A 12,767-nucleotide genomic window follows, 5' to 3' on the forward strand; every position below is an offset into this window, starting at 1 on the left:
CCAAACTACTGATTCCTGGGAGTTCTGTGAAATTGCCCTGACTACAAGTGAATGGAAAAGAAGGCAGTGTATTCCCTGTTTAGCAAAATTCAGACAGTCCCTCTTTTTTGGCAAAACTCATCTATTTATTCAGAGGACCGTCTTTCCACTTGCTTATGGAACCCAGCAGAGCACAACCACTTAAAGCATCTGGTTAGGGAATTCCACTCTGAAAAGCATGTAATGGAGGCTTCAGTGGTTCTTTTGGCAAAAAGGGTAGTATTTGTCTCCTTACTTCATTTTTACCATTCTCACTCATACAGTGCTTTTTGGCTCCTGAAAAGTTGGATATGAAGCATGTTAGGAGTATGGAGGGATTTTGCCTATGTGTAGGTTAATGACCGCTCACTCATGCTCTCTGGGGGCCCTCTCGCCTCCAACATAGTCTACTGTACATGCAGAATAAGGGGAGATTCTGAGACAAATTCCAGCTGCTGAGAGGTGTAGGTCACTCTTTGGTTCCACTGGATGATATTATTGCTGTGATAGTAGTGATATTATATAATAAGTAATGTCTGCTAAGCATATGACTGTGATAGGTCACTGTTTCAGTACCACTGGGTGATATTATTACTGTGATAGTGGTGATATTATATAATAAGTAATGTCTGGCAAGCACATCATCACTTCCCAGCTGCTTTGAAATCCATGTTACATGCTAGTAATTTGTCTTTTGCATTGTCTTTCCTCACTTCAGTGACTCGCCTTTCCAATTGAGCCTAGAGAACGCTGGCTCAGTAGTAACTCTTTTTGCAAGGACGAACGGTCAGGAGTAAGAATCAGAATGCACAGGAGAAGAGGAAAAGGATATAAGAAATTGTCGGTCGAGGTGCTAAATTGTGTTCTGCCCACAGTCAGCACTCAAAATTCCCCTGATTGATTGCTCGGTTGATTGATTGTTCACAGTACTTCCTTTTACAGACTCATCCAGCACCATAAGTCATTTCCTTAAGTTTCCTTCATTAGCATTTTTTTATTCTTTAGTTTTGGGTGCAGTTGATTCCAGCTGCGGTCTCCCTTTTGAAGCATGTGTCATCAGACCAAGTGACTCCTCTGCAAAGCTGTCCCACACAGCACTGGCATGCCAGCTATTATGAGAACAATGGAGTGGGCTAATGGCCAGACACTCCTTCAGTAGCTTGTCCTTTCCTTTGAACACTCTCCTCCCACAAGGGGGTGGCTAATGAGGAACTGAGCTTCTTTTCCACTTGAGCATCTGTAAACCGATTGCTTGCCCGCATCCAGGGACTTTAGGAATCAAAGAAGTGTGACTCTTGATCGTGGTTTGAACACTATCCTTGCAGTTCTCCACTTCACAATTGGAATTCCTTCTTTGTGTGCGTTTGGGTTCTGGTCGGCTCCTGCCAGTAGCCAATCCTGGCGACAGGCCAAAGTAACCTCTCTGCAGGCCATTCCCTCCCTGTAGTGGGGGATGTTCCCAGAATGCATCCAACATGGGGCCAAGAGTTGAGGAAAACCTTCTAGCCGCTTGTGCCAGTGTCGTTAAACATGTGACTGACAGTGGTGGTGGTCTCTGAAGGCCTATCAGGAACTTCTGAAATCAAACTCTGCCGCTCTCAGTGACAATAAATTCTACACCCTAGCCTGGCCCCTAGTGCTTTTCAGTTCTGTCAGGAGATAAGTGACAGAGAGTAATAATTTATTCAGATGTCAGAAAATAATTTGAAAAATGTCAAGGAGGAAAGAAAAATAGGAGAGAAAAGGATTACTTTAAGAGCTAGGTGGCCTTTTTCCCCTGAAATGTCCAGAATTTGAAAGGAGGTTTGAGGAAAGCTGTTGTGGATGGATAGGTGTGGAGAGGATGAAGTGAAAAACACTTTGAGCAATCAGCCCCCAAAATCTCCACTTTCCCCCTTAAGGCAATTTTAATTATCATTGCATTACTGTAGCAGACAAGATTGAAGAGAGGCCCATCCAGCCTGGCAGGGGAGGGCATTTATTCAGTCACTTCTCAGAGGCATGGCAGGTGCTAGAGTCAACACAGCTGAAGTAGAGGGGGAGAGAGTAAAATTAGGACACTGTCAGGTGAAAGGGGATCCTTTAGTAATAATACTAACAACACTAATAAGAACTGTGGCATTTGCCAAGTGTTTATTGTGTTCCAAACATTGCCGAAGTGTTGGGGTTTATAGTACATTCAGATCAGGAACACACAGACCCTGTCTCACATAGGACTCCTAGTCTGAAGAGGAGGGAGAATAGGCATTTAATTCTCATTTCACAGGTGAGGAAACTGAGACGCAGAATAATTAAGTGATTTGCCCAAGGTCACTTAAAGCAGGCAAATGGCATACCCCAGGCCTCATGACTCATGACTTAGAGAAGCAGTGTGGCTCAGTGGAAAAGAATGTGGGCTTTGGAGTCAGAAGTCCTGGGTTCAAATCCCGGCTCCGCCAATTGTCAGCTGTGTGACTTTGGGCAAGTCACCTAACTTCTCTGGGCCTCAGTTCCCTCATCTGTAAAATGGGGATTAAGTCTGTCAGCCCTCTGTGGGACAACCTGATCACCTTTTAACCTCCCCAGTGCTTAGAACATTGCTTTGCACATAGTAAGCGCTTAATAAATGCCATTATTATTATTTTTATTATTATGACTCCCAGAGTAGGCCACACTTTGGTTTTATTCTGTTTCCCTGGAGCCAGGGAGGCATTCAAGTTTGACTTTTTCTTCCAATTTCAAATAGAGCCAACCTCTACAGTGAACGTGAACTTAATTTTTGAGACCACCGGAACAAAATCTAAGTTAATTCATTTTTCTGTCTTAACTTTCCTCCTTCAGAATGTCGGTCCAAAGAGAATGAAATATGGTAGACCTGAAGGATACTTTTGACCTTTAGAAGGGATTGCCCATTTTGGGAACTCCAGCGTTAGAGCCAATCTCAACATGAAAATTAAGTTCTGCTTATAAACTGAAGCATCAGAGAGAAAGTACAGTTACCAGTGAACCCTGAAAGCCGCTGGTGGGTTCTGAAACGCCAGGTGTCAGAGGGCCGTGTTCCTGGAAAGCCACGTTATTATTGGAGGGTCCCTCTAGGAGCAGATCGGATCAGGAAGTCATGTCCCCTGCCGCTGAGAGCTCGCTTTCTGAAAGAGGCCAGTGACAGGTTCAAAAGGCCCCCGTCAGCCTGCCCTCGTAATTCCAAATGGCACTTCCAGAAAAGCCAGAACTCAGCTGGGAAGAGAGAGGGGATTGGGAGGGGGAAGCCTCAGCAGGAGGGCTGGTAGGTGGGTATTGTACTCAGGTCATATAGGCTAATGGCTTGCATTAAAAATAGCAAAATGAATTGTACTCCAGCCTTGGCCAACATGACAGCTTGGGCATGACAAACAGATGATCTGTTTAGTAGTAGAGAGCAGTGTTTGTGCAGCTGGGAAACAGCTTGATTACTGAAGACATGGTCCTTTCTTTCCGAAGGGACCCTTGCATTAAGGAGTTGCAATTGTGAGAATTCGGGAAGGAACTTTTTCCTGAACTTGGGCTGATAACCTCAATCTGAGTCTGAAATGCCTTCCGCACATGGCTCCTACTGAGCTTTTGGTTTCCTTGCCCTGAAAAAGCTTTTCTCGGACACCCTGAAGAGCAAATGGATTTACCCGCTTAGGCCCACAGTCAGAATGGGACAGGGACCCAATGTGGCAGTTGATTGATTAACTGACCGTTAACTAGAGCCCTGCACAGGCCCAAGTTAAGCCTGCAGGCTCTGAGTCTGGTTCACGTTAGCCTGAAGCGGATCTGGGTCTAGCTTCGATGACTGCTCAGACTTTCACAACCCCATTTCAATGGCAACAGTGACTCCAGTGAACCAGAAGTAGCCTGAAATTCTGCATAGAGTAGTGACTAGAGCATGGGCCTTGGGCAAGTCACTTTACTTCTCTGGGTCTCGGGTCCCTCATCTGTAAAATGGGGATTGAGACTATGAGCCACAAGTGGGACAGGAACTGTGTCCAACACGATTTGCTTGTATCCACCCCAGTGCTTAGTGCAGTGCCTGGCACATGGTAAAGGCTTAACAAATAACATAAATATTATTATTATTAATTTGGGAATTGCTCTGACAGGCCAGTTTCCCTGAGGAGGGCAGAGCCCTGTCAGCTGCCCATGTACTAGGGAATCCCAGGCATTCCAGTTGGGCCTGGCTCATTTCCAGCGTGGAGGGACCACTGCCGCCATGCTGCAGCTGGAACCAAACTGGTTTTGGTGCCATCAGAGGCAGGCTCCAGCCTGGGCACAGGAAGGATGGGCAGGCCAAGACCTAGATTTCCAGAACGGGGAATACTCTGCCACCACCACCATCGTCAAGGGTCCGTATAGGTCCAACAACAAGCTTGGGGATTGAAGTTTGTTTTGTTTTGATTTTTTTTAAGTGCCAATTCCTCCCTGTGGTTTCAGGTGTCAGACTGAGAAGATAAATTTATCCACAAAATATATTGGCTGGGGTTGTTTCTCTAAAGACATGGCTAGCCACAGTATTAAATACATTTTAAATGAGCCACATTCCTGGTTAGGTGTCTGTTGATGGATGAGGGCTTGCATTTGCTTGTGCCTTTGGAAACATTAAGTGCCAATTTTTAATTCCCCCTTGGAAGTGGTGAAGAGAAAAGCAGGGATCAGCCAGGGATGGCAGCCCTTATTTCATTGGAGACAACAATTCTAGAGTGGGGACTTACCCCTTCCATGTCCCCAGAGCTCTCAGGCACCCTAAGTTATTTAGTGGGGTCTGCAGAAGAGTGGGGCAGGAAGGGAGTGGAAAATGGTGGGCGGGGGGGAAGAGGAGAGAGTGAGGGAGAGAGAGAGAGAAGAGAGAGAAGACACGACATGACACGACACAAGAAAAGAGCCAGCAGTTTGGGTGGAAAGGGAGGTGTTGAGTGTGCGTAGAAATGGCTTGGCTAACAGAGGGCTGAGGTAGAGACTGTAGAGCCAGGTTCTAGTCCCATGAAGGCACTTTCCTTTGTCCTTCCAAGGATCTTAATAGCTTCCCCTATTCTGAGACTTAGGACAGGAATTGCTACTACAACTTCTCTCCCCATTCAGAAAGTACAGTTTGGGAATTGGACTAATTTGACAGATAGCACAGAACAAGAAAAATATTAGAAACAAGAGAAAGCCATTTGGCCTATTGAGACTTATTTCATTCCATATACCATTTCCCCAGGATATCATGCAATTGTTAGCAGAAAGAGTAATGTTATCCATTTTTTATAATGCCACTCTTGAGTATTATGGATATAAATATCTAAATGATAGAGAAATAACTTTCTTTCGCTGCACTAGTTCAAGAGGGAGGAGAAAAATGGTAAATGCAGATAGACTTAGCGACATAAGATTATTCAACCTTAAATGAAAAATCTGATATTATTCCTGAAGATATTACTGGAGGGACAATTCTGTCGAGGAGAGAAATGTGAGTGTACAACATACTTATTTACCAGTACTTCTCTAAGCCTCACAGTCAATCAGTGGTATTTATTAAGCACTTAGCATATGCAGAGGAGCACTGTACTAAGCACTTACAGTATCCAATTCTAGCAATTTACCAAAAGATAATCCTCCCCTTTTACCTTTATTTCAGGACCCATGCAAGAGACGATATATGATTTCTGGAGAATGGTGTGGCATGAAAATACTGCCAGTATAGTCATGGGAACGAACCTGGTGGAAGTTGGAAGGGTAAGTTTTGTTTGTTGGTTGGTACTTAAAAAAAAAAAAAGCTCAATGCATTGCTGTTGCTCCATTTGTACTTTAAAGAAACACTTGAACTTAGTCCTAGTATCACACAAATTAGAAATAGTAATTTATTAAAACACAGTGCAAAGCACTGTAGTAAGTGCTGCAAAAAAATACATAGGTGGGAATATGGGGCTTACATTCTAAAAGTTTAAGTGGGGTGAAGGGATTGGAGACAGATCCAAAAGGAGTGATGGAACATTAAACACAACACAAGTACACAAAGTAGGGTCCAGGTCTCAGCGGTGATGGAGTTGTCCGAGAGCACATGGGAGCAAAGTTAACATACAACTGAGTGAATTGAATGAATGAATGACCCTCGGTGGTGGAGGAAAGGCAGCGGTTGTATGGTGGTTTTCGCGGTGGTGATGGGAGAGTCCAAGAGCATGGCGGAGTAATGCAGCATAGCCCAGTGGAAAGAGCCTGGGAGTAAGAAGACATGGGTTCTAATCCCAGCTCTGCCACATGTCTGCTGTGTGACCTTGGGCTTCACTTAACTTCTCTGGGCCTCAGTTACCTCAGCTATAAAGTGAGGTTTAGGACTGTGAACCCCATGTGGGACAGGGACTGTGTCCAACCTGATTACCTCCTATCTACCCCAGTGCTTAGAACAGTGCTTGTCATGTAGTAAGCGCTTAACAAATGCAACAGTTATCATTGTTATATTATATCACTGGCCCAGGGTGCACAGAGCACTTCCATTGCTTTATTATGGTTTTAATTGTCACCCAGTGTAGCTTGAATTCTTTCTTTTGTAGCATAGTAACAGTCAAGATTCATTCAAGATGTACCACCATTGGAAAATCAGGAGCACTGGATTTGCGGGGCCTATCTGGTGGTCCTACCAGGAAGTACAAGTGTCTGCCATGAATGTTTATCCCAGCAAAGGGAAACCAATGGGCTTGGGAAGTTGAATGCAGTAGTGCAAGTGTTGATTGAGGAAATGGTCCCAGAGCCAACGACTTGTTAGAAAGGCCCTTGTTTTAACAGTCTCCATTTTCCTAATCTGTAAAACAGGATTAAGACTCCAGCCAGAATCTTGGGTCAGTTAGTGACTGGTAAAGTCACTTTGAAATGCAACGGTACATGTTGGAATCGCTACCTATGGTAATCAAAAATCTCTTTGACTATGGTTGTGGTCTGTAGGTTTTAGTGTTCTGAGATGATTTCCAGAGCATAATTTAAACAGAAGATAAATCTGAGATTGCTGCTGCTTTGCCTTGCAGATCATTAAATAGAGCACACCTGTTCACTTATCTTACTGGTTGGAGTCTTTAAAGGCAGGGAATGTGTCTATCGACTCTATTGTATTGTATTCTCCTATGTGCTTCGTACAGTGCGCTGCACACAGTAAGTGCTAAATCAATTGGTTGATTGATGAATTGATTGAAAGCCAGTGACTACTGTGCCAAACTGTGGGGATGCCAGGAAGGAAGAGGCGTCATTGTAGCTTGTGGACTAGAACTGAAACCAGTAAGTTATTCCAAAAATGCCCAATCAGCTCTACACCCAGCTAAAAAGTAAAATACCTGTTGTTGACAGTGGCTGATGGACAGGCAGTGAAGGAAAGAGAGTTTGGAACAAGAGGAGACACTTTGGCATATTGGTTGGGAAGATGTTAGGAGGGGCCTTAGTAATAACTGTGGTATTTGTTAAGTGCTTACTATGTACCAGGCACTGTACTAAGTGCTGGAGTGGATACAAGCAAATCAGGTTGGACACAGTCCCTGTCCCACGTGGAGCCCACAGTCTCAATCCCCATTTTACAGATGAGATAACCAAGGCACAGAGAAGTTAAGTGACTTGCCCATGATCACACAGCGGACAAATGGCAGAGCTGAGAATAGAACTCATGACCTTAGGATTCCCAGGCCCATGTTCTACCCATTATACCATGCTGCTTCTCATGCCACTACTGCCTCTTGTTAGTAGTAATGAGGAGGTTGGTTTAGGCATCTAAAGGGTGCAATTGTAAAATGCCCAGAAGAGAAGGGGCATCTAACCTGAAAACAGAAGCAAGGACCAGAAGGGGTTGGAATAGAGGTCATTCTGAGGCTGGCTCAACCCAAGGATTGTCTCATTTGCCAAGCTGTTTAACGGTATTTTTAGACCAAGACCAACTTGGCCTATTTGCTTCCTCTCCTGCCAGGACTTGCTGATGGTTCCCTGAGGGTGGCAGGGCTGGATCAGGGTGCTGAGAGCTCTGAGGAATCTTCCGAAACCAGATCTCCCATCCCTGCCCTCTTAGACAGAGTCTGGAGAGGCCCATGAGGGATACACGGATCACTTGTCTGAACCCCGCACAATCCCTTCATTCATTCATTCAATCAATCAAATTTATAGAGCTCTTACTGTGTGCAGAGCACTGTACTATGCACTTGCGCACAACGAGCTTACAGTCTAGAGGGGGAGACAGACATTAATATAGATAAATAAAATTACAGATATGAACGTAAGTGCTGTGGAGCTGGGACAGGGGATGAATAAAAGGAGCAACTCAGGTTGACCTAGAGGGGAGTGGGAGAAGAAGAAAGGAGGGCTTAGTCAGGGAAGGCCTATCGGAGGAGATGTGCCTTCAGTAAGGCTTTGAGGCGGGGGAAAGTCATTGGTGGATTTGTGGAGGGAGGGCAATCCAGGCCAGATGCAGGATGTGAGCAAGGGGTTGGCGGTGAGACAGGTGAGATTGAGGTACAGTGGGGCCCTACAGACTTCTGAGACATAATAATAATAACATTAATATTAATTGTAATAGTTAAGTGCTTACTATGTGCCCAGCACTGTAATAATGATAATAATAATAATAATAATAATAATGACATTTATTAAGCGCTTACTATGTTCAAAGCAGTGTACTAAGGACTACAGCAGGTACAAAAGAATCCGGTCCTACATGGGGTTCACAGTCTAACTAGAAGAACAGGTACTGAATCTCCATTTTGCCGAAGAGGGACCTGAGGCACAGAGAAGTTGTGACGTACCCAAAGCCATTCATTCATTCATTCAATCGTATTTATTGAGCGCTTACTGTGTGCAGAGCACTGTACTAAGCGCTTGGGAAGTCCAAGTTGGCAACATATAGAGACGGTCCCTACCCAACAGCGGGCTCACAGTCTAGAAGGGGGAGACAGACAACAAAACAAAGCCACACAGCAGACAAGTGGCAGACCTGGGATTGGAACCCAGATCCTCCGGCTTCCAGGCCCTTGCACTTTCCAGTAAGCCATGTTACTTCTCTGAAGTGGTAGAAGTGGTAGAAGAATCTGAAGCTTGAACTCAGGATAATAGTAATTATGGTACTTGTGAAGTATTTCCTATGTGCCGAGCACTGTTCTAAACACTGGGGTCTTGTCTTGTCTTATGCCATCGAGTCGTCTTCGACCCAAAACGATGCCATGGACACATCTCTTGCAGAATGCCCCACCTCCATCTGCAATCATTCTGGTAGTGTATCCATAGAGTTTTCTTGGTAAAAATCCGGAATCGGCTTACCATGGCCGCCTTCTGTGCAGTAAACTTGAGTCTTCTCCCTTGATTCCCTCCCATGCCTCTGTTGCCCAGCACAGGTGAGTTTTGACTTGTAGCAGATTGCCTTCTACTCACTAGCTACTGCCTAAACTAGGAATGGAATGGATATGCCTCTGCCTGACTCTCCCTCATGTAGTCGAGACTGGTAGAGTGCTAGGAACTTTCCGGGTGTGACCCTGAGAGGGGAAGCACTGGGGTAGAAACAAGTTAATCAGGTTGGATACGGTCTGCCCCACATGGGGCTCTCAGTCTAAATAGGATGGAGAAGTATTGAATCCCCATTTTACAGTTGAGGAAACTTAGGCACAGAGAAGTTAAGTGACTTTCCCAAGGTCACAGAGCAGGCAAGTAGCAGAGCTAGAATTAGAACATAGATCCTCTGACTCCCAGGCCTGGTCTCTTTCTTCTAAGCCATGTTGCTTCTGTCATATACCATCCTATAACTGATTTTGTTTTCTTCTGTGTCTGCACCCAAATCACTTATGACCACGCAATTGGCCAAATGCATTCCATTAGTTCTCGTCAACTAACCACTACTGTGGGAAAAAAGATTACCTATTTAGACTGAAGCTAAAATGGTTTTGATATATGTTTTTAATTTCTCCCTGACAGGGTAGTGAATTCCCCACCACCCCTAAAAATGGATGTCATGCAGTAGAGATTTTCCTTTGCACACTGTCCATTTTAAAGTTCCTTGGGTCAAACAGAGGAGCCCTGTAGGGTGAAAGTGACCCCTAAATTCAGAACCCTCTTAGACACCAAGAACACCCTTAATAACCAGAAAAATTCATTCATGTCTTTAAAGGGAGAGACGTAGCTTAGCCAAAGAGATATTTTTTCTCCAGATTAGGCCACTGAATCAGTGTCAGCAAAGAGTTTGGTTTTTTAAGTCAAATCACTCAATCAATCAATCAATCAATCATATTTATTGAGCGCTTACTGTGTGCAGAGCACTGTACTAAGCACTTGGGAAGTACAAGTTGGCAACATATAGAGACAGTCCCTACCCAACAGTGGGCTCACAGTCTAAAAGGGAGAGACAGAGAACAAAACCAAACAGGCTAACAAAATAAAATAAATAGAATAGGTATGTACAAGTAAAATAAATAAATAAATAAATAGAGTAATAAATATGTACAAACATATATACATATATACAGGTGCTGTGGGGAAGGGAAGGAGGTAAGATGGGGGGATGGAGAGGGGGTCGAGGGGGAGAGGAAGGAAGGGGCTCAGTCTGGGAAGGCCTCCTGGAGGAGGTGAGCTCTCAGTAGGGCCTTGAAGGGAGGAAGAGAGCTAGCTTGGCGGATGGGCAGAGGGAGGGCATTCCAGGCCCGGGGGATGACGTGGGCCAGGGGTCGATGGCGGGACAGGCGAGAACGAGGCACGGTGAGGAGATTAGCGGCAGAGGAGCGGAGGGTGCAGCGTGGGCTGTAGAAGGAGAGAAGGGAGGTGTGAGGTAGGAGGGGGCGAGGTGATGGAGAGCTTTGAAGCCCAGGGTGAGGAGTTTCTGCCTGATGTGCAGATTGATTGGTAGCCACTGGAGATTTTTGAGAGGGGGAGTAACATGCCCAAAGCGTTTCCGGACAAAGATAATCCGGGCAGCAGCATGAAGTATGGATTGAAGTGGGGAGAGACATGAGACACAAGGCAGTAAACCACATCAGAAATTTTTGAGTGAGATAATATAAAGTATAGCAAAGAGGAAACGAAGCAGTGCTGCTTTCTCTCCAGCAATACCAAGGAATGGGAAGCAGCATGGGCTAGTAGAAAGAGCAGTGGGCCTTGAAATCAGAAGACCTCGGCTGTAATCCCAGCTCTGCCACTTACCTTCTGTGTGACCGTGGACAAGTCAGTTCCCTCATCTTCAAACTGAGGATCCAGTGCCTGTTCTCCTTACTACTTAGAGTGTGAGCCCCATGTGGGACCTGATTATCTCGTATATGCCCCAGTGCTTAGTACAGTCCTTGGCATTTAGTAAGCACTAAACAAATACCACAATTATTAATTATTATTATTATTACTCTACTGAGATTGAGTAACTTTTGTACATGAAAAGGGAGTATTTATTATTGATTGAGGTATAATAATAATAATGGCATTTGTTAAGCACTTACTATGTGCAAAGCACTGTTCTAAGCACTGGGGGGGATACAAGGTGATCAGGTTGTCCCGTGTGCGGCTCACAGTCATCATCCCCATTTTACAGATGAGGTAACTGAGGCTCCGAGAAGTTAAATGACTTGCCCAAGGTCACGCAGCAGACATGTGGCGGAGCGGGATTCGAACCCACGACCTCTGACTCCAAAGCCCATGCTCTTTCCACTGAGCCATGCTGCTTCTCTAAAGCATCATGGCCTAGTGGAAAGAGCACGGGCCTGAGAATCAGAAGACCTGGGTTCTAATCCTAGTCTGCCACCTGCCTGCTCTGACCTTAGGCAAGTCACTTAACTCTTCTGTGTTTCAGTTTTGTCATCTGTTAAATGATGATTAAATTACCTGTTTTTCCTCTCACTTGGAATGTGAGCCCCATGTGCCCTGCACATGAAAAGTGTGCTCAATAAGTACCATTGTGATATGGACAGAGATTGTGTCCGTTGTAATTTATAACTACTCCAACACTTAGTACAGGGCTTGGTACACAGAAAAAGCTTAGTTATATGACTTATTTAGTTATTATTGTTATTACCAATAATAATAATACATCTGCAGGTGACTTCACAAATCTATAATTTTATTATTCAGCTAGCGATAATGATATTTATTAAGTATTACCATGTGTTAGCACTCGAAGAGAGTACACGCAAGTGGGAATTATTAGCTTCTGGTTAATTGAAAATTCTGAGGTTGGGGCTACAGAACTTAAAAAGAGCCTGGCTCTTCAGGCTGTGTCTCTTAAGGCCAGTTCATACCTCGTTTTGAGTATTAAAAGCAGCCCCAAAGGCTTTATGAATAAGCAAAAAGGGAACAGAACCAACTTCCAAAACAACCTGACGGCAGTAGAGCCTTCTTAAGGGACACTCTAGGGGTGTCCAACTTTCCACGTGGGTTTGTGTAGCCCGGAGATTTTAGGGAAATGTTCATATCAGTGCAGCCTTGATGGCTGAGACATGCGAGGAGAATGTATGTGTGCTAAGTGAAAGGTGGCCTTAACAAGCAGAGAAAGAAAAAGCAGAGGGAAGCGCTGTCTCCTATAGGGTAGAATGACAGTGCTCCTTTGAGACATCTACAGTGCATAGATCAACCTGCTGCTGGAGTCAGGAAATAGGTTGGTTCCCTTTGGAAGAGACTGGAAAACTGAGAAGCACATTAGAAAACAAGTGACATGCAAATGCATCAGTACAGCAAAAAACAATCTTTACTGGAACAAAAGAGTATAATGGAGTGTCAATTACACGAAAGTCTTTTCACCCAAAAGCAAGGAGAGCAGAGGAACCTTTTTAAGGACATGGTGA

General features: G+C 44.6%; 1 protein-coding gene across 10 annotated transcripts in view; it reads left to right on the plus strand.

The window, feature by feature from the left end:
• PTPRM (protein tyrosine phosphatase receptor type M) overlaps window positions 1–12,767 on the plus strand; it is an 892,842-nt gene that overhangs the window by 818,443 nt on the left and 61,632 nt on the right. For all 10 annotated transcript variants that reach the window (XM_038746194.1, XM_038746195.1, XM_038746197.1 and 7 more), the window contains one exon: window positions 5,633–5,730. In XM_038746194.1, coding sequence (XP_038602122.1) covers window positions 5,633–5,730 — 98 coding nt within the window. The remainder of the gene's footprint in view (window positions 1–5,632; window positions 5,731–12,767) is intronic.

This window comes from Tachyglossus aculeatus, chromosome 5 (assembly GCF_015852505.1).
Source record: "Tachyglossus aculeatus isolate mTacAcu1 chromosome 5, mTacAcu1.pri, whole genome shotgun sequence".
NCBI lineage: Eukaryota > Metazoa > Chordata > Mammalia > Monotremata > Tachyglossidae > Tachyglossus > Tachyglossus aculeatus.